This window comes from Sardina pilchardus, chromosome 16, assembly GCF_963854185.1.
Source record: "Sardina pilchardus chromosome 16, fSarPil1.1, whole genome shotgun sequence".
NCBI lineage: Eukaryota > Metazoa > Chordata > Actinopteri > Clupeiformes > Clupeidae > Sardina > Sardina pilchardus.
In genome coordinates, this window is record NC_085009.1 from 639,042 (window position 1) to 665,991 (window position 26,950).

Genomic DNA, 26,950 nt, shown 5'->3' on the forward strand with positions numbered 1-26,950 from the left:
CATAACACATTAACCAGTCCATAACAGCATAGCTATCCAGCATGATGTATCTCATGTGTTTTCAAAGTATTCCTTTATTTTATTTTTTTGAGCAGTGTACTTGACTAAGGCAAAGATGATGGGTTTTGACTCAGGGCAGATGTGAAGATTTAAGATAATTTGCTTTTGCAAGCAATTATTTTGTAAGCTGAAATGCAACACTTAGTGTTTCCATTCCAAGTCAAATGTCCTATTTATGGTTATTATTTCCAGTTAAAAAACAAGTATTACAGGAATCATGAAAATTAACTCAAGGTGCTGCATATAAAATAAATCTGCTAAAAAAAAATCAAATGTGGACAGGGCTCAAAATCCCAACTTTCCATGTCTGGAATAGGCTTTTGAAAAAAATGCCACGATATTCCAGAAATTCCCATTATCCATGGGAACCCTGTATAGATTATTTTTCTGCCTGAAATACCCGATAGTACATTGACAGAGCATTTGTTTTGCATTCAATACTCAAACAATTGGCTCCCAGTAAATGAAGAGAAAGAAAGTTCAGGAATACAAGGAATAATTCATTCTCAGGCAGTTTATAAAGTAATTAAAACCATTTTTATTATAAAAAAAATTGCATACTACATGTTTGTTACAAATAATTCCAGGTAAAAAAATAAAAACTGGAGGAAAAAAAAAGGGAAAGTATTGAGAGGGAGATTCCTCCACATCCCGCCGGTGTTATTGCTGAAACTGGCTACACACACACGAACACTCAACACCAACACCTCAGTACAGGGCTTTTTGTCACTCACACGCGCACACACAAACATCCCTAGCCTGAGGTCGTCTGTTTCAGGGCGCATAGAATCATTGACGGGCAAATGCGCGCAGGTCCACAGACACACACTAGAGCTCTCTACTCGTCATCCTCATCATCATCATCATCCTCGTCGTCTTCCTCGTCATCTTCGTCCTCGTCATCATCATCCTGAGGCTCTGCCTGTCTGCCAGCCATAGCAGCTGGTTGTGGTCGGCCAGGACCCCTCTTGGCTCCACCACCCATGCCTGTCTTAGCACGGTATGCTGCAATTTCCTGCGTGTTAGATAGACAACCTGGTTACAATACAATATCAACATACTTGGCCAGAAAAAAATGTACATGTGGAAAAAAACGACTTTATTTAATATACATCACTAATGAAGCAAGCCGACTCACCTTCTCGTACTTCTCCTTCAGCTTGGCAGCCTTCTGGTCATATGGAATACGGTCCTTGGCACTCTGCTTGGACCACAGCTCACCCAGTCTCTTGGCAATCTCACCAATGGTCAGACTTGGATTCTCGCCCTTGATATTACCACGGTGGTCTGAGCAGAAGATGAAGAATGCAGAGCTGTGGTGGACCCACAAAATCTAGGGGTTAGTTACTTCACATGATAATTATGATTCACTCATAAAATACCTTAAAAGAAAAATTAATTTTAACCATGGAACCATAGCTACATACCACACACACCCACAGCTTCAGTAATCTCAATGTGGCCATTTCGAACTAATTCATACACTTGAGTGACCACATTTCTTTAGCAAATAAGTACAAAAAGTGGAAAGGCTTACGGGGGACGTTTAGGTGCATTAGGGTCCTTCTTCTTCTTGCCCCTTTTACCCATTCCTTTTGGGGGAACATAGGTCGTCATCTCCCGGTCGTAACGAACCTTGTCTGCCTTCGCCATGTCCTCAAACCTGATCTTGTCAGGGGCCGTTAATGACTTAGGGAGAAAAATACATATATTATAATTAAAAATCTAAGATACGAACAATCAACATGCAAGACAAAATCCAATTCCGGGTAGCAGCTACGACTTACCCTCCACCGTTCGGAGCATTTCTTGGAGAACGCGGCGAAGTTGACGGGAACATCAGGAGTTTTTCGCTTATGTTCGTCCCTGCAAGTCTGCACGAAGTAAGCGTACGCAGACGTCTTGCCCTTGGGCTTATTCACGTCTCCTTTCACCATGGCTGGAAATCTGATGTAGAAGAAAGCGAAATATCACTATACTAAACATCATAGTTTGAAGCACAGGGATTTGCGTTTAACGATTTTATAGGATGCATGTGTGAGACTCAGCCTACTAATGTCACCTCAGTTGAACTCACGAAACTACATGGATTGCCGTTAGCTCTGTGAGCTAATGCAAGCAAACATACGGAAAATGGCAACTAAACAGATGTTCAATGTATTCGGTCATCATCGAAATAAATATATGGTGATTATTTGAAATATATTGCTAATGATGTATCAAAACAACGGATTCGCTAATCCAAGTGACGCAATTACACTTCACGTTAGCAAGTTACCTTAGCTGAATGCTAGCTGCCTTCACTGTAGCTAGCTTCTACTTGAAGAACAATGGTCCCTCCATTTTCTTTCCCGCCTAATCCCAACCTAGCCCCATTCCACAGAACGAGCCAGCTAGCGCCCTAGCAGAGCAGCTAACGTTAGCTAGCCTCCTCTGTCCCCACATATGAGCAATGTTAACTACCGAATTTAGCTCCTGCAACATCTAGTTCGATTTAGATAGCATTCGTGATGTCGCGTTGCCCATGGAAGGACTAAAATTATCCAAAAGACAAATAATGATTTAACTATCTGTCGAAGTCTAACTTTCCAAGGACCAATGGTCGCCAACGCAGCTATATTTGTAGCTTACGCCTTGACACAATGGTAATCTAACGTAATGTTAACGTCAAGATGAGCTAACTACACTATAGTTAAATTCACCTCATTAAAAGTTACCTGATTTAAGTAAAGCAATTGCATATAACATTATTCCCAAAATATGTTGTTTTGTGCATGTTAGCGACGAACCTACCTTTCCAGGCCAACGTAACGTTAATAGACTTCAACTCGTTCCTTCTCCTCTACTTCACGTACTGTTTATGTTGTCAGGCGCGCGCCGCGGACCCGCCTTTAGCACACGCCTCGCAAACCCTGCCCGCCGCTCACACTGGTTGGCTACCTTACCAGTCTGTATTGATTCAAATCCCAATCGTCAGCCGTCGGCTCTGAACACAAGGGCTTGATTGGTCACCACATACAGGCAATGCTGTCGTTCTTTGTGTAATGATTCTGAAGCTACCCACGGTGAAAATGGTTATATTCCAATGGGCTTCAACCTAAATAGACTGCCCTACACACATCATTGAAAACTCTCAATGGCATCTGAATGTTATTTGACAGTTTCCCCAGACAGACCGTATCGAAAATAACCTTGAATGCACGATTCAAATCTAGACATGAACTGCCTTCACCATTGACATCATGGCCACTATTAAACAAAGGATGCCCCTCATTATGCATGCTTGAGAAAGAAACGCCAACGTTAATTCTAAGACAGGTTGTCTCTATGAGAATTCCCACTATCCGGGATGAATTAGAAATAGGCTGCTCGTCTTTGCACTACTTAAGATAATGCTTACACAACACACTCGCTGAAGTTGTTGTATGTATTAATTGTTATTAGAATGGTTTTGGTGAGGTGAACTGTATCATTGCAAAACGATGCTCGTTTACCAAAGGGGAACAAAGGAAAACCCTTTACGTTATTATCATCCATATTAAATAGATAATACAATTCATATCAAAATTCAATATAGGCTGAGCAGCACAGGGCACAAAATGATTAGTGTAGTAGGACCACGTTCATAACACATTTACAATCATTAGTGGTATCAACTGGGTCGGAAGACTAGAAGTCACGTGAACGGATGTTATGAAGAGTTACGAGAGAATTTAGCGCGAGAGAAACATAGCAGGGTTGTGTACGTTTATTCTACTTTGCAACGCAGAGCATCACATTACTGATATAGAACGTGATCTAACGTGTTGTTATCTTTAAATATACGCTGTCTACAAGTTGCACGCCACACATGTCAACACTGTAGGCTAACCAATGCCTTCAAATTCAAAAACTAGCTAGCTAGTCAGCATTAGCTGCGATGGCTGAATAATAATGCTGTTTTCTCGGGAAAAGGGATGGATACATTTCTGAAGCATTTCTCAGAGAAGAGTCGAGTGGTACGTGTGGGTCCAGGATCTTGCCTCGCAAATGAATTAACTGTCTTTTAGCCCTGCAGTGATATTGCAAAGGACTCTATGGAAACGGATTTAACTTTGATGGATTCCAGAAAGTTAACACAAGGCCTGCCTTACTGTCTTCCTAGGCAGATTAAGCGCCATGCATGCGTTATAACTACACTAAACACCTATAACTTTGTCTATCTGCATTTCACTGTCATAGTGAATCGTCCCCTCTAATGCATGCGGATAATGCTCTTTTTTCAGGAGCAAACCTGGCTGAGCGAGCTGTTCTGTAGTGTGAGGGACAGGCTTGTCCCAGTGCTCTGTGAAGGGATGACTGCTGATGAAGTGGCCCTTGCAGTTGTATTGCGCCTGCAGGGATGTTTTTCGTTCGACTCACTTCCCCTTAGTTTCAGGTATGTTACCAACTGAATGTGGCATACGTGTGCATTCATCAGCTTCTCCGGCAAGAGAAAACACTTTAATATAATGACTACAGAACTTCATCCACGGTTAAGGATCCTACTGTTCCTGCCTTGCAACATACTATAAAGTGTGAAGTAGTCTACATCTGAAAGCCAGTTCTATACCTTTAATTAAATCAGTTTACACACACACACACACACACACACACACACACACACACACAAGCATGCACACAGTGTGGGTATGTACACTGATTAAAGATGTGTTTATGTTCAGTTCAGTTGTATTTCTGTGCATATTCTGCAGGTGTGTTAGTGTGTCGGAGCTCCTCTCCAGGCAGCGGTCCCCTTGCTTCACCAGTCTCGCTATGAGCACTTGTCAGCACAGAGAACACATTCGAGAGGCAGAGCAGGCTCTGCCCAATCACAGGGCCCTCCCCCGTGCCAACCTGCTGCTGATCGGCTGCCTGACTACGGGAATGGAGGGTTGGAGGGTGTCAGACTCCAGCGGGAGTGTGCACTGTGAGGTGAGGTCTCTTTCTCTCTCTCTCTCTCTCTCGCTCTCTCTCTCTCTCTCTCGCTCTCTCTCTCTCTCTCTCTCTCTCTCTCTCAGTTGAGTAGTAGTGAAGCCACAAGTATTCAAACCCCTGTTCGGTCTGTCCCCAGTTGCTATACCCAGACCCTTTGTGGATCAACCAACCCATGTTGTTTCCTTCTTGGAACTACATTCCCCGAAATACACCAGGAAAGGTAGGCCAGGACACAGGTTACCTGGAACTGATTGCCTCTCCTATTCATCTGAAACCTGATGCGGTCACTTTTGATCCCGGAGGGTCACTATCCGAATCGCTGGGGGTCAAAGAAGCTGCCAGACGGATGAGAGAGAAGTGAGTTATAGGGAGCAGGCAATGGATGACGGGAAGAGAATCAACATCATAATAATAATAATAATGGAAGAGAATCAACATCATCATAATAATAACTGACACTATGACAACAGTGTGCATTTTGCCAAGTTTTTCTGTTTGCTTTAAGTTCTACTAGACATTTGTGAGCAGTGAACAGTCCGAGGAACTACCTTCTTGGACTGTTCACTGCTCACAAATGTCTAGTAGAACTTATAGCAAACAGAACAACATGGCAAAATGAAAAGATGTTATAGATGTGCATATAAGGCATCTGTTTGTCCTGCCTTTCCCCAGTCCTCATCAAACTGATGTTCTCTCTCACCACCCTGACTCTATCAAGTCTTTCTTCATCCTCTTGTAAAACGTTTTCTTTTGGAGCTGCTTTCCTCCCCGCATCATCTTTCTGTTGTCTGGCTGCTCTTGTCCTAGGCGGCCAGGGAAGGAGCTCCTGTGTGTGAATGGGGAGGTGTGGGCAGTGAGCCCTCTTCTGATGATCGCAGGGAAACGTTTCTTCAGTTTTAGTCTGAGAGAGAGGGGCCACACTGTAGCCATACTGGTCATGGTAAGTCAGTAGAGGTTTATCTATTTTCAAGTTCAAGTTTATTGTCATGTACTCATAAAAAATAATTTATAAGTAATGAAATTCATTGTGCTCAAGAAATAAATGAATAAATGATTGTGTCCAGAAATAAATGAAAAAGAAATAAATAGATACTATACAAAAGAGGGGTTGGGGAGCACCAAGGGACATCCAGGAGCAACAGGGGCAAGGAAAAACTCCCTTGTTCAGGAAGAAACCTTGGGCAGATCCACGGCTCAAGGGGCCAACCCAACTGCCTGGGGTCGTGTAGAGGGAGCATGTGAGTGTGTGAGGGCAAGGGAATCCTAAGGGCAGGCATGTGTGATGTCTTGGGTGGAGTGTTAGTGGGTAAAAAGGGGGAAGGGGTAATAGTGGTGTACTGTATGTATGTAGGGGTTGGAGGGTTAAGGGGCAGTGTATATGTGTAGGGGAAGTGTGCATTTGTGTGTGTGGGGGGGGGGGGGGATGGGCAGTGTGATGAATGTATGTGGCATAAAGATGCTGGTAAGGGTCAGTGTGTGTGTGTGTTGGGGGGGGTGCAGTGTGCTGTGTGTGTGAGGCAGTGGCATACTGATGATTCAGAGGAGGGGGGCAGTGTGTTGCATGTATGTGGCTTAATAAGATGTGTGATGGATGGAGAAATAGATAAAAAGATTGATTGATTTATTGCTTGATTGATAGATTGATAAACAGGGCTGCTCAATTATGACAAAAATCATTATCACGATGAGTGTTATTATTATTGTATTGTTATTATATGGCAAAATAATAATTTGTATCGTTTTTGTATAATCTTTGGAAGCCATTGAATTTGAAATTACATTTTGATTAATTGCACTGCCCTAATGTGAATAAAGATAGAGAGACATTTGACTGAACTTGAACTTGACTTTTGTGTGTAGGTGTGCCTGTGGTGAGTAGATAGATCTATAAATAGAAAGAGACTTTTTAAGACTTTTGGGATTTTTTCTGTTATGTTTTGTTTTGCTTTTGTTTGCGTCCTAGTGATTAACGTCCTGATGTGTAAATCACCCTGCTCCCCCTCCCCAGGACTCCAGGTACGTGTTCTGGCGGTCGTGTGTGTCTGTGGGACGCCAAGTGTGTGTGAGGGCACTGCGCGTGTGCTCTCTTCGAGGGTGGGTGGGCCAGAGGGTCCTGTCCGTCACGCCGCAGTCCCGCCTCCTGGCTCCCGTGCTCCCAGATCAGCAGCCCAGCACCACAGCTTTGGTAGACGAGGTGGAGACGGACCACAGTGTTGAGCTCAGCCCGCTGGAGTCCCGCACACACATTCAGACGCCCCCCCCACACACACAGGCGTCATGTGCGGACCAGCCGCCGAGTGGCGCAGATGTGGAGGCCGACTCAGCACAGAGGGCTCCGTCTGCTGCTGCTCACGCAGCCTGTGCTGTGAAAATCAAACACTCCAGAATCATCAGCTACAAGGTGAGAGGCACATAGAGGAAGGACAGGGAAAGAGATTTGTCATCTAGCTTTTATCAGGGATCCCACGGGAATTTGATAATTTCTGGGGGAAAGTCAGGGATTACCAGGGAATTTTGGGTAACACCTTATTTGAAGGGGTCTACATAAGGGTGCAAAGAGTCCAAAAAACGACAGTCACAAACATCAATAATGTGTCATTAATGCGCATGACATGTGTCATTTCATTCTTATGACGGTTACATGTCACCCTTATGTAGACCCCTTCAAATAAAGTGTTTCCAAACTTTGTTTACAAAGTATTGCAGTTTAGCTTGTTAATGAATTGATGATTTTTAAAATATAATCTGTTCGGTGGCTGTATTTTGTCACCATTGATAAGTGACAAATGTGTGTTCCTCAACTATCTGGGCCTATATAGCATACATATTTGTAATTCTGAATGTACAGTATAGCTTTACCTCTCTCTCTATCTCTCTGGCAGGGTGTAATCACAGCTGTGACTGACCAGGAGGCCGGACTATACGTGATTGACGGAAAGGTGTGTCTTTGCCTGGCCTACCAGCCGCTGCGTTGGAACAGTGGCCTGCGTCCAGGAGCAGAGGTGGAACTTCAGCATGTCCACTTCCTGTTCCGGCCCTCGCCACACTGCTTTCCCACAGTGCTCTGTGCCTGCCTGCGCACCAGCGTCCAGGTGACCGCCTTTAGCCGCGTGGCGCCAGACCATTCTGACCCTTCCTCGTCACATGATGCACTGCCTCGATTCCTATTGGAGAGAAACCTGGGCGTGTCTGAATACCTGTGGCTTCACTACTACTCAACTGCACTGCAGCAGAGGTGTGTGTGTGTGTGTGTGTGTGTGCGCGCGCTAAGGCTGTGCACGGATAATCGAATATCGTTTGCAGCAACAAACTATCAGCATCAAATTCCCTATCATTGTAGTGACAGCATGTGGTACAGTGTGTACACATGCAAAGTTACCAGAAAACATGGGATAGTTTAGCAAATGCTTCATAGCATTACATAGAAATTGTTTATTGCCTTTCTAAAATATTTTCCTTTTTGCTGTAACATTACTGTATACAGTACCTACATAACTTTACAGACAGTCAGATATTTGACAGTTCTCAGAGACATGTATATATTGAATGCTCCCAGTTTGTATGCTAGTGTTTGCCTGCACCTCTGTAGTAGTATGCTGGGTTTGTACTTATTTGGTATCCAGCAAAATGTTGATATTTGAGGTCGGAAGCCACTCAAATTATACCCCTTCCTCCTGTGCTCAGAGTTTTTGTTTTTAAGAGCACACACTGAAGGGACTGCTGAAGAACCATGAAAAGCATTTGGCTGAATCCAAAAAGTGTATTAGAGGTTATAGTTAGAATGTGTTCCTATCCTGAGATGCTCTCATTCTCCTTCTCTCTCAGGCTGTGCCCTCGCTGGGTGTGTGAGGCTCGCGTGTGTGTGGTTGCCTCTCGGCTCCTGGAGTGTGTGTGTGTGCGTGAGCAGGACCGGGAGCCACGAGACATCTACAGAGAAATGCTGAAGGAGCCACACATGTGTCCGCTTAGTGAGGTAGCACACACTCACACACCCCCTTACTGCATATGGGACATCGGAAAAAACACTCGTTCCATCATGAGACATGAATGATTCGATTTTCTTTCTCCCTCCCTCTCTCTCTCTTTAGTATAAAGTGTGTGGTGTGGGCTGTGAAGTTCCCTCTATGTCAAAGCTGTGTGAATGGCTGGACAAGGAGTGCTGGTCATCCCTCTCCCTCTCCGGTCTCCTCCCTGCGTCCGCCGTGGCTCTGACCCGTGCTGAGCTGAACCCGCTCCTCAGCTGGTCCTACAGGACGTGGTCAGTGCAGGACGAGCCCCAGCTGGCTCTGCTGGTGGGGATGCTAGAGTCCAGTCCCATTGCGGCCACCCTCCAGCTGCGCGACCAGACTGGGGCCCTGGACTGTGTGCTGGTGGACACTACTGCTGAGACGGGCAGCCAGCGACCAGCAGACAACACGGCATGGCTAGGTAGCATTCAAGACTCTCTCTCTCTCTCACACACACACACACACACACACACACACACGCGGTATTGTCTCGATCTAAATTGTTTTTTTTTTTTTTTTAAGGTTATTTTTTTGGGCTTTTTATGCCTTTTAATTGGACAGGACAGTGGAGAGAATGACAGGAAGTGAGTGGGAGAGAGAGCTGGGGTGGGATCCGGAAAGGACCACGGGGCGGGAATCGAATCCGGGTCGCCGGCGTGCGGTGCAGGTGCCCCAGCCTGTTGCGCCACGGCTGGGGCCTCGATCTAAATTGTTAATAAACAGCTCATACACATTCTCACTTGCTCTATCGGAAGTATACAGCATGGATACATATACACACAGTACACCCACACACGGGTTAAAGTGTAAGTGTAAAGTCATTTTTCACTTGGACCGTCAAATTGCAGCCCGGCTCTTCTTCAGGATCATGGTGTTGAACAAATCAAAACTTAGGCTCGTATCACCCACCTCATTTGAAGGTTCCCCCACCTCCCAAATCCCACTTTAACCACTGCCCACACGCACTCACACACTTAATATCTCTTAATTCCTTACTGTCCTCCTAGACCTCTTCGTTCTTCCTCACAATGTCTTCTTTCTATTCCTTCTGCTTCACTTAAATCCAAAGGTGACAGAGCTTTTTCTGTCTATGCCCCCCAACTCTGGAATAGCCTTTCCGATACTGTCAAATCTTGCCCCACTATTACTAGCTTTAAATCCAACTTAAAGACTTACCTCTTCTCCCTAGCTTTTAACACTCCCTGACCTCTCCACCTCTCCCTCAAATGTTTCCTTTTGTTTCCTCAATGTTTCCTCAAATGTTTTCCTTGTTTATCTCCACTGTTGTGTTAACTTCTTAACTTTTCTTTAATTTCTTATTTGTTTTTATTTTTTATTTTTAGTTTCATTAATATTATCACAGTGGCCATCTTTTGTCTACTAATATTGTGTTATTATTATTGTTATTATTATTGATGATTATTATTATTAATTGAATTATTATTGTTATTTATTTGTTTTATGTAAAGCACTTTGGTGCAATGCTATTGCTTTTAAATGTGCTATATAAATAAAATATGATTTGACTTGACTTGACTTAATATGGTATGTGTGTGTGTGATTTACAGGTTGTTTGGTGTGTATGCGGCGCTGTACTCTAGTAGCTGAGAGATTCCTGAAGTCTAATTTTCCTTCTTGGAAGCACCTAAAGGAGAACAAGTATATCACTAACAAGCACTGCAGGTACAAAAACACACACACACACACACACACACACACACACACACCAGTCCAGGCCTACCCAGATTGACAGCTGAGTATTTATTAATATTTCAGGTTATGTTTGTGATGGTAACCCCTTGTCAGTCAATTCGGTTGTTAAGTCTGGATGCAACAATGGGCAGATATAATGGGCAGAGAATACTCTTTCCGGGGCCCACGACTTTCAGACCCACTTGTTTTTCTCAATAGACAGTAGAATAAACCATTTTTTTCACTATTCAGAGTAGCCTATAATGCCTGACCCAATAAATAATGGTCAGAAAATTCTATTTTTTAGAATCTGGAGTCTTTATTAGGCCCTAAACCAAAATGTAAAAAAAAAAATGTAAAAAAATATTTGCAAATACGTTTTTCTGTTTGTATCATATTTGATACATTGGGCATTACACACACGTTGGTCAATAACAAAACCTTGGACATCTGTAAGATTTTTGGTCATCCATAACATCCAAATCTTTCTTTCTTCAAACAGCTGCCTTTTTACATCCATTTCTTTCATTTAGCAATGAGATAACCAGGCAGAAGCGTTACTTTTAGTAGAACTTTTCTCGTCATGCTCTGTATTTGGAGTCCTATTTCTATTTTACACTTCATCATCTGTCTCTACATGGCCCTGTATGTCACTCCAATTGCCATCAAGGAATTTCAGAACATTTTCAGTAGAGAACTTTCTTTTATACCTCTGTAAATTAGCCATAGCATGGATTTTTAGGAATTTTGAATACGGATTATGAATTATTTGTTGTAAATATCACATTTTAATATGTAAATTGTGTAATTGATTCATTAAACACTGTATGGAAGACAAAATACTCATATAATATCCAAAAAAAAAAAAAAAAAAGCCCCCATGACCACTGAGAGAATTACCTGCTGTATCAAATTTGATACTAACATTTCTGCTCGATTTTACACCAAACTACATTTGAATTTTTTTTTAAAAAAATTGTTTTTTGAACAAAGCAATATTTCATTTTAAAATATTGATACATATGTAAAGGTAAATCTCACCATAAAATCATCAAATTACCAATATCCTTGACCTTTGCATAACCATCAGGGTGCTAATGAGATTCCACCATTTTGAATTGTAACAAACCACTTGTCAGAATTGTTATAATGCAAAAGGTATCCAACAGGGGGCAAAAGACAAGTAACAGATTGTATACAACTGGGTTTTATGCAAAGTTTATATCTCATGGTGATGCAATGGGTCTCAGAAATGCATGTATCAAATCTGATACGCACGGCACTATAGAGTTAAGAAAATTGCCATCCCACTATTCACTTGTTGCCTCAAACTAATGAAATGCTATTTTTCACAGAAGCCTCATTTTGCTGCACAAATGACTCTGTTAAAGTAATTAATCTGTTAAAGTTTAACGATTTTGTTTTACCCTCACAGAGGTGATGTTGACAAGGTTCACAAGTTGTGTTAAATGGCTGACTGTTCTAGTAAATATCTTTTCAAAAAAAGCTGGTGGTTAGCTTCTCTGGCCCACCTAGATTTAACCCAGGCCCACTTTCTGTATCCGCCACTGATTCATACTACATTGTGTAATTCTCATGTGTTTTTATTACCATTTAATATAGTATTCAGAAGTATGTGTTGATTAGAGTTACAATAACCAAATCAAGGAATTCTCACAAGCTTAGATTGAGTCCTTAATATCTATGCAGAGTGGGGAAGCTGAAGTGAGAGAGAAGTATTCAGTTGATTGCAATCTGCTCTCACCACTTGGTGACATTTTCACACAGGATAGCTTTAAACTGGCTAATGTGTCTTTGTCATGTGTGAGTGCTGAGTGTTGAACATACAGTACACTGTAGTGTTTTCTGAGAAGATGTGTATGTTTGGTGGCATGTGCTTTTTGAACATTGAAGCACCCACACTAAGACACACTTGTGTGTATCTTCTGTCAGGGTGTATCTGCAGGTGTGTGTGAGCGACCTGCACATCCTCAGTCCCTCTACGGCCATGAGTCTCCTGCTGCTGGAGCGAGAGAACAAACGAATGAGAGCGAAAACGACAAATGAGGAGCAGAGGTCCGAGCCTGGGAGAAGAGAAAGAGAGGAAATGACAGCAGAGGAGGGTCCATCCAAGCCTTGGTGTGGGACAAGGGAGGGGGAAGAGAAGGACCCAATCAAGGAAAGGCCCTCCGCAGGCAGCAGGAATGGAGTGAGAGAGAAAGACACGGTGGAGAAGGGGAGTGCTGTCAGTGAACAGGGGGGGAAGAGAAGAGGAAAGAGGATGAGAGAAGAAGAGGAAGAACACAGCTCAGAGAGAGAAGGAATGGGACAGGCAGAGAAGAGTGGAGGAGGTGACCCCAAGCGACAGAAGTCGGGTGATCAGGAGAACTCCACAGCAACTACAGAGCAAGGGCTTATGGGAAGGGACCCCTGTGTGTCACTCGCCGTGCGTGTGGAGACCAAACAGGGTGTGGCGCTGCGCAACCAACAGCTGTCGTCAGGGCCGACGCCGGGCCTGTCCCTGAGCTTTGTTACCACGGTGACGTGTTTGGGAAGAGCACAGGGGTGGGGGAGAGACCCCAGAAACAGCGCGCTGCAGGAAAGAGAGTACGAGACACCACACACACAGGTGAGCCATCAGTCATCTCTTTTTCTCCTCTCTTCCTCTCTCTTTAATCGTTAGCTGTTTGTCCCTCTTGTTCTCTCTTTACAGCATATTTTCGTACATGTACATTTCATTCAGTCTACGCCTATTGTAAGTCACTCAGAGAATTTTTTTTTGTCAGGCAGCACTTCATAGTATTTTACTTGTGTATTTCTCAGTGTTCTGTTTTCATGATATCTTCCAAGAGTGTTGAGGGATCTTCATCAAACTTTGCACAGGGACAGTGCAAGGACTACATGGACTGGTTAGCTTCTTTAGGTCCTGGGGTCAAAGGTCAAAACTGTACAAGATCCTACATGTGATACAGGGTTTGCACCATATATCTCAAGGGGCCTCACAGATCTTCATCTGCCCTCATAATCATCATTAGCATGATTAATTACTATAAAAGCTAAATGCACTGATTAAGTATTCAAGTTAGTGGGTTTGAAGATCAAGATCACCTGAAGTGGGTTAATGCTTTCAATTGAGCTTATTTTTACATATTTATTATTATTACATTGCATGTGAATGCAATGTACTGTTATCCCTATTCTTCTTAATATAGTTATTATTCTTCCTCCGACCAAAATCCACGTTTTATAACGCTAAAACCACTTAACCGTTTGACGTCATTCAAACACTCCTACAAAGGTCTTGTAATGGAGATTTGTCCAATGTATTTTTCACATTTGTGAACTTTATACTTGTAGAGATATTTACGATAAAAGATTTTAAAATTCCCATAGAGTTAACGTTGAGACCCTTTGGCGGCAAAGATTAATTGTTACGTCAGTGCTCAGCTGTCAGTAATCAAGGATCTTTGATCCAAATGCCACCGCTGCGCCAGGCTGTAACAGCTATGAAAACATACCATGCCCCTGCTGTAAACCGGACGTTATCGTCTTGTCAGCTGCTACTCCTTACTTGATTTGTAGTAACCGGTTTGCTCTCGGTAACGTTATCAACAGCTAACCTAACGTCAACATAAACACTATATTTAGCTAACGACACGCAATTTACTAGCAAGTTACAAGCAACTGTTGCACCATTTAGGTTCAAGCCTTCTTATCACAGTTGTTTCTAGTAGCCTACCTACAAACTGCATTGCTATCGCTATCATTTTCACGTTTGTTTGTTTGTTAGCAAGCTAGCAGCTAGTCGTTTCAGCTATAGGGACTTGCCAGCCAGGCAATCATTTAAAGCTTTCGGCATCATTCACAAATTAAACACCTTTGTTAACAGCTTATTGTAGGCTACATTCCTATTAGGACAATCACACACCTGGAAACACTTTGAAGAACATACTAGCCCATCCTGTAATATGTGTAGCCTACATAAAATATCCTACTGTAAGCTAACGTTGCATTTGTATATCCTACCTGTTGCTGCATCATCGTTGATTGATTGGCGTTGTTTGAGATTGTATTCCGTATTCCAATGGTGTCTAAATCTATAGCCTATGCCTACTTTTAACCTGCATTAGTGTATGAAGGCTATGTAAGCTATCCTACCAGTCGTCACTGTAGGCTACTACAGTGTCAGCTCTTGCAACTTCATTTCAGTCTTTTAAATTCTAATAAATGAAGAGTTATTTTCCAAAATAGCCTATATCCACAATTTTGATGCATTTTCATAAAACACTTTTTAAATGTGACTTTCCAAGTAATTTAGTGGAATTGTAATTGGGTTATTGTTATTTATCTATTCTTCTGTGTAGCCTAGTTGTCTTTTTAACTATAGGCCTAATACAATGTTTTACACAGTCAGCAACCTTTTTGCATTTACATGCAATGGTAATTCCTTCCATGGAATTACATTTTCTAGTTATTATTATTGTTATTATTTATTTATTTTACATTAGTGAAGAACATTTACATCTGTGTAAAGAAGGCAAAAACTTTTTTTATATTTGGCTGGAAACAATAATAGAGAATAATAATGGCTTAGGCTTCAAATGTGCCTAAGTGCAGCATGTGAAAATCCTGAGGAAAAAGGATCGTTTGCGAGTCTTCGGTCCAGAAGCAGACACGGATGTGTTCATCTCGTCACACGGCATACCAGGGGCAGATGTCTCTGATCGGTTATCAGCTGGAGAAGCAAATCCACATCATCAATGAGAAATGAAAGAACATCTGCAACTAATTATGACACTAAACCATTATGAAAATGGAAGTGAAACATAGGATAGATTTGCATATTGAATGTCTCATAAGACTTACTTGTGTCAGAGAAGGCATTAGTGGGAGACACTTTCCTGCTGCCTCTTTTTGGCATCTAATAGTTTAGAACAAAAATAAATGTTATTCAGGTGCCGAAGTTACCTGCATCATGGGACCTTCATTTTGAACCTCATTTTTGGCATCTTCAGTTTAGTGGGGCCCTGTTTGTCAGAGAGCCCTATTTGTCCATCCTCTGCTACAGGCACCGGCTGAGGGGAGGGTGGAGCATTCTGGCTTGCCGAGGCAGCAGTCTCTTCACCACCCTGGTGCAGCAGTTCCTTCCTCAATGACATTAGCCAAACGTTATCCAAGGAGATGTCCTGTGTCTCCACAGCTCTCCGAAGGACAGTCTCTGGTCCGAATTCCCTCAGGAGGAACTTATCCATGGTTCTGAATATTGCCTGAACCTTTACATTGCTTGGATAAGTGTGGAAGGTTGGAGTTCCTGAGGTACTGCTGAACTCAGAGAGGAGCTTCTCAATTAGCTCTCGGGAGGAGTCCATCATATCGGCTGAAGCAGTTGGTTGGTCCTTGATATTGGCCAACAGCCTTAGCATCAGAACCGTGACCAAACAGCCATTGTCAGTGCTATCTGAACCAACCATAGACGCCATGGTGGAGGGGCTTCCTGTGCTTTTCTTCTGCTCACTGTCAAAGACTGTTTCATCTCCATCAGGTATGCCATCTTACAGCAAAATAGTGAGTCGATCTGAGGCTTTAGAACTTGATGGTTTGCTCGTTGAGCCATGAGGCTGCTCTTCTGCACTGCATCGCTCTTCTACAGCGGGGACAACCTGATTGGTATCTCTGTCCATTTCCACTGTTGATTCCTTGTGAAGGACATCCACAACTTGGCGAACCATCACACTGGTGAACAGCCCTAACATGCCTTTAAGTTTTTGTGATGCAACTTTTGAGTCCTTTGCCATGTCCGGCTCAAAGCTTACAGTGCCAGATCGGGTGCTTTTGCTCCTGGGGGATGATGTAGCGGTGCCTCTGATGTTGTCACCTGCATCAGACACAGCAGATTCGGAGTATCTAAATTCTGCAAGGAACCTCTTAATCAGTCCGGAAAACAAACCACCAGAGTGGCCAGGGCTAGTATCAAGCAGAAAGGACATTTCTCCTTCACTAACAGTTCCATCCATGTCAGGTGATAAGATCCTGGGTTCATCAGAAAATCTGGCGCTAGATAGTCTTTTGTTGGACAAGCTGGCCTGGTCATGTTTCTTCAGCTCCGAATCAACTATGTCCATTACTTGGAAAGTCATCACTTGGGTGAAGAGGCTTGCTACTTCACTAAATGTACGTGAAGGATACATGCCTTGATCACAAGTTGCAATGTGAGATTGGGAAGACTCCTCTAGATAATTAATGTTAGCAGGTAACCTTTGAATCAGTCTGGTCATCAGACAGCTGCAATCAGCTTTATCCAGCCCAAGAAGAGAGGACACAGTGGAGGAACCTTTGATAGTGGCAGCATCAGCAGATTGGGAGCTACGTGGACGACCACTGCCATAAGAACCAGAGAGTGTGCTTTGGATCCTGGATGAGAACATTGTGGACGAAGCAACGTCTTCATTTGTATTCCATTCCACAATGGGGAGAAAATACGGCTGAAGCAAATTCTTAATTGCATCCTCAGCATAGGTATAAACTAAATTAGAGGCACTTACAACCTGCTTTGGAACTCTCTTAACCTTCGTAGTGAGGACTGAATCTGAAAAGACTTTTACCAGCAGCCACAGGAATAGAGTGCTGAATGACCTTTACTTTACCCGCATTTGTTGAGGTGGCGGATGGCAATTTTAAACCCTGCGCCTAACCCTTGTTGTGCAGTATGAACTTCGTCAATATTTTTTCTCAACTCTCTGATTCATCTCCTTTCAACGGTCTTCTCTCTCTCTCTCAGCTTGATTTGCAGTTCATCAGCTCTGCTGTCAGATGGTTTCCTCTGCTGCATCCTGGGTCTGTGTATCGACTCGTCGCCCTACACACAGAGGTACACACAGACGCACACTTGGCTAAATTGATGTACATAGGCTACCCATAATATACACAACACCAACATGCATAGCCTAGGCTGGTCATAATCCTATTGGCGTGGCCGCAAACCAGAAGCAGAAGCATGCCTGTCTCCTTCATATGCAAATGATCAGGCCTCAGGATCATCTGTACCAAAACAAACTGAGGTGATCAATCTCTGATCACCGCCCTCCTCCACATGTTACCTCACCGCTTCAAATAATTCATGTGGGTGCCAGATCAGCCTGAGGGGGTGTTCGATATCTGCTCAAATTGGCCATTTCATCCCCAGTCTAATTATAGTAATTGGCCATCCATGGCATCTGGATATATTTTTGACAGACCAAAGTTGCCTTCAGTGTGAAATTTCCTGTCAATTCATTCTGTGTCCTCTGTCCTCTTCCTGTCTCTTCTCTCTTCTCTTTCTCCTGGTTGCGCCCTCTCTCTCTCGCTCAGGATGTTGCAGTGCTGACTGTGAAGACTGAAAGTTTCAAGGGTGGAGTGAAAAACCACGGCAACCCCTCTCTCGTGGTCCAGCCTCGCTGGCGCATCCACACACTGGAACATTCTCCACTGACTACACAGGTGAACACACACACACACACACACACACACACACACACACACACACACACACACACACACACACACACACACACACACACAGATCCTGTGTCATTGAGGAAAAATCAATGATGGATTGTGTCATGTTAGTTGAATGACGTAGATAACTTACTGCAGGGTTCCCCAAGCAAACTATTCAGCAGTATCCATTCTAAAGTCTTTATTGATCTCATTATCTCTGAACACACCATGACCCAGGTCTTTTTATGGGTTATTTTCTCAATCATATCCACTACCTTACATTGAGTTTGGCAAAATATTTTCAGTCATATTTTAGTCAGATATTCAAACATGTGTGAGTGTTGATGATTTTCAATAAATGTTTGCTGGTGTACGCTTGTTTAATCCTCAATGCTTCGGCCCTTGGTTTTGCATGCTTGACATGATTTGGCCCTTAGGCCAAACTATTTAGGGAACCCTGACTTACAGATTGAAATGTGTGTGTGTGTGTGTGTGTGTGTGTGTGTGTGTGTGTGTGTGTTTTCTCACTTATTTAGATCAGTCCATCAGAATCACAAAACCTTAAAACTGTATCTCAGGTGCTACAAAACAGGTAAGACATTCTCAGAAATACTTTGCTGTTCATAAACCACAGCAGTTCATTGGGCAGTGAGATATTCAGTGTGATACTTTCAAGTGATTGCATACTCTCTCCAGTTCCTGTCCAGATATTGTGTCCTTTTATGGCATTATATCTCAGCGAATCATGCTGGAGGAAGAACAGGGAAAGACCCCCGTCATCCAGTCACTGATCAAGGATAAAGGTAGAAATCTTTATCTTTTCATACATAATGCCTTTAATGACCAGGTTAATTTATTATGTGTTTGTATATGTGACCCTGTAAAGCGGAACCAGTCGTTTCGGTAAAATTTATTAAATTAAGTTATTGTGCTCACGTGAACGGCCATAAACTAAGCTTTCCAACGATATGTATATCGAGGGTATTACACAAACTATCGCTAAGATAACCGCATCCAAAGTTGACATGGTTCTCCTGTCACGATATGCCAGAAGAGGAGAAATCACCTGTTTAAGCGGCGCGTGCACAACAGGAATGACAGCAAATGTGTTGAATCTTCGTCGGGTTTAACAGTCAAAACGTAGGTTTTTCAGTGAAATGCGTTCACGATATGAAACTGTAGACTGTATACAGCCGAATTATGCGAAAACGTGAAATTCAACATTTTAACCCGGAAGTTTGTTATTGTTGATTTTCTCAAAATAACGATGTGCGCAAAACGACTGATTTCGCTGTGAATGGTCACATATATGAGAGTCTGAGATCTAATGACTTACTACAGTATGTGTGTGTTTGTGTGTGCGCGCAGATGTGTGTGTAGAGAGAAACCTCAGGTTCCGGTTGACCGTAGAAGATGCAGAAACATCAGGTCAGAGTGTCCAGGTGTATCTGGACCTATCCCACAATCCCTTCATCCCTGGCCTGATCTCCGGGGCAACCGTGCTGCTCCACTCCTTCCAGCGCTCAGTGTCCAGGTGCTCACCATTGGATGGGGCCTAAGCATTAGTCCAGTTAGCTATCAAGCCACAAATCATCAAATAATGATGCATGGGCTACTCCATGGCGTTACACCACATTTACTGACTAAGTGTGTGTGTGTGTGTGTGTGTGTGTGTGTGTGTGTGTTCCAGGAAGGGTAACGTTTACTGCCGCTTTCTGCCCGTTAGTTGTGTGACGGTCACTGGATTGGGGTCAGAAGATTCAAAGTGAGTTTGTCCTGATCCTCCCTCCCTTCACTCTCTTGATTGTGGAAGATAAATTGATAGCCACATCTGTAGATAGTTCTTTTCATCTTTAATGGTTTATTCTGTTTGTCTCCAGCTCAGCGCAGCACTGCCTGCCCCCTCCCATGATGCTCCTGGGGGAGTGGGTGCACCCTGCAGAGGGGCAGCGTTGCATCCTGGGTCGGCTCAAAGTACACGTCACCTGCGTGCTACACCTCAAGATGCAGTGGACTTGCTCTCTGTGTGGGAGCATCTACAAACAGGTGTGTGTGTGTGTGTGTGTGTGTGTGTGTGTGTGTGTGTGTGTGTGTGTGTGTGTGTGTGTGTGTGTGGTGTGTGTGGTGTGTGTGGTGTGTGTGGTGTGTGTGGTGTGTGTGGTGTGTGTGTGGTGTGTGTGTGTGTGTGTGCGCGCGCATGCGTGTATTTGTTCTAAATGTATTCTAATTTAGTCTTATTGTGCTCTATATTTGTCTTATTTGGTCTTATTTAGTCAAAGGCAAAACAGTATGAACATTTTCTTTAGTATTTTGCATACTAGTGCAGTGTCCGTTTAAAGAGAAACTATGCAGGATTGGCGATTTCATCTTAAGTTTCGGTTTCGGTTTCGTTTTCGGTTTCGTTTTCGCTTTTCATTTTCGCTCGTTTTATGCTTGCATATTTCTCTGCAGAGCTTCCCCGACAGCTTTAGCGTGTATATTTATACATATATAGGCTATATATAAATATATAAATTGCAAGCGTGGTTCTTCTTGTTCTTCTTGTTCTTCATGCGTCTCAGCCTTCCAGATGTAAACAGGGAACGATCGTCTCCTGATCGACCCTATGCCAATGAAAAAGTTGCATAGGGTCTCTTTAAAGCATGCTGTGCCTGGAGAAAACCCGTCGCCCAATTGCAATCTCCCAGGTAGGCCGGCTTTAAAAACAGGGTAGGGAATACATAAATCCAGCAAAGCATTCAATAGCCCTTATAATACTTGTGCAGTGAGTGGAATTTAAACATCGCTGCTTTAGACGTCTTCTACAGATCATGCCCATGCATACTCTTGTATGTAGCCTAGACTAGTGGACACAGCGCTCACTTCTATGAATTTCCCCAAGTGCACTGACTCAGTGTTGCGTTGTGGGAGAGGGGAGAGGGGCTAGAGCGGCAAGAGCAGCAAAAGCCAATGTGTACTTCCTTTAACATCACACTTGGCACCAAAGCCAATGTGTACTTCCTTTAACATCACACTTGGCACCAAAGCCAATGTGTACCTCCTTTAACATCACACTTGGCACCAAAGCCAATGTGTACTTCCTTTAACATCACACTTGGCACCAAAGCCAATGTGTATCTCCTTTAACATCACACTTGGCTGGGGGGCGCTGTGGCGCAGCAGGCTACAGCGCCCGTACTATTTACGGGTCCGAGTGCCCATGAGGACCCAGGTTCGAATCTGGCCTGCGGTCATATCCCAATCCCACCCCATCTCTCTCTCCCACTTGTTTCCTGTCTACCTCTTCACTGTCCTATATGATAAAGGCAAAGCCTTCGATATAACAAAGTTGCGACAGCCGTTGACTTCCATGTTAAAGCCAGATTAGAGCGATCACGTGGTTAGTGGGTAGCCTCAATAGTTCCCTTGGTCCCTGGTTTACTACGGGATTGACAGCAGCGATCGCATTAATATTTACGGTAAATACTCGATGAAAATTACTATCAACTGCATTTCCACATACATATATTACTCAATGAAAATGCATTATTATGCACACGACCATAAGTCATGTAGAAAAGTCGTATTATAACACCTGAGATATTCATTCATTCTCAATGGAATAGTTCCTTTCAACGACCATGACATACCGGATGTGCCGCCATTGTTTGTACACGGGAGTCAATGGAAGTGTCGCAACTTTGTTATATCGAAGGCTTTGGATAAAGGCAAAAAGGCCAAAAATATATACTTTAAAAAAAAAATGTAAAAAAACATCACACTTGGCACCAAAGTGTACTTCCTTTAACATCACACTTGGCACCGCATTCACTCATGGTCGTAGCAAGACACCTGCCAAATTTGAAATCAGTCGTATGAACGACTGGAGAGATGTAAAAAGCAAACAAACACACAGACAGACGTTTGTGTCATTAACAGAACAGATACTTGTACAGAAAGACAAAAACATAGAATGGTCAGTTTGGTGTTGATATTTTGACCTTTCTCCTCCATTGTCTTCTACAGAGTGGATGCAGTCGGACATTCCCCTCATGTGACTCCAGCAGTGCTGTGTTCCAGGCAGAGGCCAAGTGAGTGTGCTCTTGTGTTTACTCAGTGCCACCTCTACCTCTACCCAGTTAGGAGGTACTCATCACTGGCAAAAAAATGGACAATACCTCCACAATTCAAGTTGAATCAACATTGGTAATTTGTCGTGTGTGCGTGCATGTCTGATTGTGTCTGTCTGTATTGGTGTGTGTGTGTGTGTGTGTGTGTGTGTGTGTGTGTGTGTGTGTGTGTGTGTGGGTAGAGTGGCTGCAGAGGATGGCACTGGAGAGGCCCACATCTGGTTCTCCTCTGAGATGGTTCCTGCCCTGTTGTTGCTAGGAGCAACTGAGTGGGAGGGGCTCCAGTGGCGCGTGCGGGTTCGAGGTCTGGTGCGTGTGTATGCCCGGGGCTGGGACATGGTGAGCACTACACTAACGCTCAAGTGCACTTGGGCCATTTCATTGTCTTAAGGGCCGTTCACACCAAGAACGATAACGATAACGATAACTATAACCATAACGATAAAAGTGTCCACCCTGGCCAACGATAAGAAAAGTCTCTCCTCATGTTAATGAATGTGATGTGAATATTATGGGTTCTGATTGGCTGTTAGCCTTTTATCGTTCTCAAAATCGCTCTGAAAGTGATCAACAACGATATCGTTCTTCATGTCGTTATCGTTATAGTTTATGTGTGAACGTTGTCATTCATATTAATGAGAGCGATATTTATTTATAGTTATCGTTATCGTTCTTGGTGTGAACGGCCCTTTAGTACATGTTCTCTGCACAATGACCTTACAGTTGCATCTATTCTAGTCTAATCTAAAGCTGCATTATGGTGGGTAAGACGTGGTGGTGAAGGGAGAGCTAGTCCTCAGCGTGTGTGTGTGTGTGTGTGTGTGTGTGTGTGTGTGTGTGTGTGTGTGTGTGTGTGTGTGTGTGTGTGTGTGTGTGTGTGTGTGTGTGTGTGTGTGTGTGTGTGTGTGTGTGTGTGTGTGTGTGTGTGTGTGTGTGTGTGTGTGTGTGTGTGTGTGTGTGTGTGTGTGTGTGTGTGTGTGTGTGTAGGTCAGTGATATGAATCCGGAGGACCCTCTCGTGCGGTACCTGTGTGTGTTGTGTTCCAGTAGCAGTGTCTGTCGGGAGCTCAACCTCACCTGCCAGCCACGCTCTCAGAAGCAAGGTAGCACACACACACACATACACAACTACAGTATGTACATACATATGCACTCAAACACTAGCACACAATAACACATTTCCATATTCATGTGAGAAAACACACACACACACACACACACACACACACACACACACACACACACACACACACACACACACACACACACACACACACACACACACTCTACTGTACTCATATGCAAGTAATCCAGTGGGACTGATGGGGTTTGTTGTGTTGCAGAGTCGCCCCAGATGAGGAGGATGAAGCGAGGAGAGAGAGAGTTCCTGTCCAAGTTCCCCTCTCCACTGCAGCTGACCTGCACACACACCTCGCCACTGCCACACACACTCTGAGGTGTGTGTGTGTGTGTGTGTGTGTGTGTGTGTGTGATTTTGTTGACCTTGTTTACAGTATATTGTACACATTCTTTGTTCTAGTATGGCTTGTACAAAGTTTATTTGAATGTTATATTCAGCAGTTCAGCTTGTTAATAAGTGTAAACAGCTCTTGTTAATAAGTGCAAGTGCAATAGTTGCAATTAAAAATATTTTTCCTAATATTGAAGAGCAGTTGTTTTTATTGTGAAGTTGTGAGCTTATGAAGGGAGCAACCACATCTCAGCCCAACAGTCAGCACATCAACTATAGGCTGTGTGTGTGTGTGTGTGTGTGTGTGTGTGTGTGTGTGTGTGTGTGTGTGTGTGTGTGTGTGTGTGTGTGTGTGTGTGTTTGTGTGTGTGTGTGTGTGTGTGTGTGTGTGTGTGTGTGTGTGTGTGTGTGTGTGTGTGTGTGTGTGTGTGTGTGTGTGTGTGTGTGTGTGTGTGTGTGTGTGTGTGTGTGTGTGTGTCTGCATGTGTGTGTATGTTTACCTCTGCTATTGACCTGACTTGACTCGACTCGACTTGACTTGGCAACGTCCTGCTCCGTGAGCTGCAGGTTTTTATCTCATCCTGCCATGGAGTGCAGTGCAGTGGAGCGGCCCACAGCCTCCTCCTCCTGCTCTCAAACACTGGAGTCTACAAGAGAGAGGAGTGAAGGGGAAGGGAACACAGGTAGCCATCTTCCATCTGTCATCCATCATCCATCGCTCATCATCTCACCCCCGCCCCCCTTAAAGCCTGAAGCCACGGCAAATTAAGCTAAACTCCTACTACTGCTCGTATCCTTCATCTCGTGCCACATACCTTTATTATTTTACATTTCCCTTTTTGTTACGACTGCTGTGTGCGGCCTCCTCAAACCAGAAAGACAAAAAAATGAACCTGCCCCCTCATGACCTAAGATGACCTCCTTGTCTATCTCCCTATAAGCTCAGACCAGTGGCCCATGGGGTTCAGTTGTGGCCTCTGTGTCTCGATCCATGTCAACTTTACCTTCTCTTCATGGAAACACAAGCACACTACATGTCACACTTTAGCTCATGAGAACAGTGGATTTGTGTTGATATACTGTATGCGCAGTGGCATGAACGCCTCAACCAAGAAGAATCAGAATTTAGATTCCACGTGAACTCCTCTGAACTCACCATGGATACCGGACAGTAACAGTAATATGCCGGACACATGGCCGGACGTCACTTATTCAGGCAATGTTGCAAAGTTCCATTCTTCTCTGTCTCTCGTGTCCGCATAGGGTCACAGGAGACAGCATGGTCTGTGCTATGTATACCGGCTCAACCAATCACCAGCCATCCCAACAGTCAGCGGGAGGGGTCTCTGATGATGGGTGTGTGTGTGGGCGGAGTCTGTGGCAGCAGTGGGTGCGTAGACATGAGCGAGCCCAGAGAGACACGGAGCACGCCGAGCAGGTGAGTACGACTCCTCCGACGTCTGGCCTTTGGCCTTGGTGTCTGCGCCAAGTCCTCTCTGATCACAGGAAAGAGCAGTAAGCCACCCAAGACACTGCTCTAATTAGCAGTGAGGATGCTGGAGGGTGGGAGCTTGTGGATTGTGTGTGTGTGTGTGTGTGTGTGTGTGTGTGTGTGTGTGTGCTTGTTTGGGTGACGCTGATGAGGTTTTGGTGCAACACAGCAGCTTGATATGATCCGTTTGACTTGTAGTTCACATTTGTGGAATTGCAGTGTTATGATTTCACTTGGGCCTTTGGCCTTGAATAGAGTGTTTTCCATTATTATGGAATGGTTTCGTGATGTTATAAGTATTATAGGGAGATCATCCATAGATGACGTGTGTGTGTCTCAGCGACTGCTGCCACAGAGTGTGTGTGAGTGTGTACGTCTGATCTGTAGGGCATGTTCATGTAGTTCTGACTGGTAGGTCATATCTGTGTTTATTCTTGCTGTTAAATGTATTTTGGCTGCGGGGATCGATCATCCATGTGTGTACTCTGAACCGTGGAGATGTTACCCAACCAAGGCCCCAGGAGGGCCCACCTGCACCCCCAGCTTTCTCTCACCTGTGCAAACCCTATGCGCAGCAGATGAAAGGACTGCCAGAGATGGTAGGCCTACAACTATAATCAAGGCAGCTTTATTTATATAGAACATTCAATAGCAACAGGTGCAGAGAGGTGTATTGGATCAGCTGGAGAGAGGTCATGTTGGTCACTCTGTGTTTATGTTGGACAAGTGAAATGTTGTGGTGCGATGAAGGGCCCAGGTGTATTTGACTGAAGGTTGCTCCCTCAGATGTGAGTCTAACAGTCAGACCGTCCCAATGATGCTCTGTGCTAGGGAATGCTGATCAGTTCATGACAGCAAACAGAACAGAAAGGAATCTTAAAGTATTTTGAGACTAAATATAGTCATCTTATAGAAATGGTAGAAATGTTATAGACTACCACAGAACTGTTATTAAAATCACTATAGGGTTTATGTGAGCAACCATTAGATTTATAATGGCCAGAAAATAAGTTTTGAGGACTCATTTCCTGATCAAACAACATGGGCAACTACTGTATGTGCTGTGAATGATGTTATGATTGATCACTCTTCAATACAAATATTTTGCTCAAGGGCCAGCTCAACTTTAAATATTGAATTTGAAAGTAGTAATTTAAAAGCTACAGTGTGTGTGTGTGTGTGTGTGTGTGTGTGTGTGTGTGTGTGTGTGTGTGTGTGTGTCTTGTGTATGCTGCAAGAGAGTTTAGAGTTGTAAAATCTGGGTGTCTTAATGTGCCTCCTGCCTGAATGTGTGTACAAGAGTGAATTGGCAAAATTTCTGATCCTGTCATCATAGCATCTGCTAATTATAGACAAATGCTCAAAATATTGCCAAATTCCAATCAAATGCTCTTACTCTTTTATGTGAAGACATCACCAGGCCACGACTCTACACTCAGTGCCTTTAGTGAATCAAACTTTGAGCCTCTCTTTACACATGTATGTTGTCTGGAGTGGATAAAGCACGTTAATACAGGCAAATCACAATTCCTTTTCTCAAGCCCTTTTCCTGAAGGTCTGATCTCACAGTAGTCATTTGGTAAAGTTATCTTGGGTTGGCTGGCTTACAGAATGTAACTGTAAACAGGAAATGTTGCAACGGCAGCTGGTGCTAGTAGGTGTAGTATTCAGAATTAGCATTAGCAATA

At 43.6% G+C, this 26,950-nt stretch overlaps 3 protein-coding genes across 3 annotated transcripts in view; 2 read left to right on the top strand and 1 right to left on the bottom strand.

Moving 5' to 3' along the window:
• Positions 1 to 574: 574 nt before the first annotated feature.
• hmgb2b (high mobility group box 2b) lies at positions 575 to 2,981 on the bottom strand. The gene is made up of 5 exons (XM_062516409.1): positions 2,854 to 2,981; positions 1,848 to 2,007; positions 1,598 to 1,749; positions 1,199 to 1,373; positions 575 to 1,075 (listed from the first exon to the last, which is right to left on the bottom strand). The coding sequence occupies exons 2-5, from the start codon at positions 1,995 to 1,997 to the stop codon at positions 899 to 901; spliced, it is 654 nt and encodes a 217-aa protein (XP_062372393.1). The 5' UTR covers positions 1,998 to 2,007; positions 2,854 to 2,981; the 3' UTR covers positions 575 to 898.
• Positions 2,982 to 3,756: 775 nt separating this feature from the next.
• ctc1 (CTS telomere maintenance complex component 1) lies at positions 3,757 to 23,959 on the top strand. Its single transcript, XM_062516587.1, has 22 exons — positions 3,757 to 4,058; positions 4,326 to 4,477; positions 4,794 to 5,013; positions 5,153 to 5,373; positions 5,824 to 5,956; positions 7,025 to 7,417; positions 7,899 to 8,251; positions 8,842 to 8,989; positions 9,105 to 9,444; positions 10,592 to 10,706; positions 12,669 to 13,344; positions 17,494 to 17,583; positions 18,063 to 18,191; positions 18,728 to 18,783; positions 18,888 to 18,994; positions 19,560 to 19,725; positions 19,882 to 19,956; positions 20,072 to 20,237; positions 22,197 to 22,261; positions 22,483 to 22,639; positions 23,288 to 23,402; positions 23,643 to 23,959. Exons 1-22 carry the CDS (start codon positions 4,017 to 4,019, stop codon positions 23,753 to 23,755), a joined length of 4,032 nt encoding a protein of 1,343 aa, XP_062372571.1. The 5' UTR covers positions 3,757 to 4,016; the 3' UTR covers positions 23,756 to 23,959.
• Positions 23,960 to 25,195: 1,236 nt separating this feature from the next.
• tfr2 (transferrin receptor 2) overlaps positions 25,196 to 26,950 on the top strand; it is a 16,448-nt gene continuing 14,693 nt past the window's right edge. The window contains exon 1 of the mRNA XM_062516373.1: positions 25,196 to 25,208. The gene's annotated coding sequence lies outside the window, so the exon portion shown is untranslated. The remainder of the gene's footprint in view (positions 25,209 to 26,950) is intronic.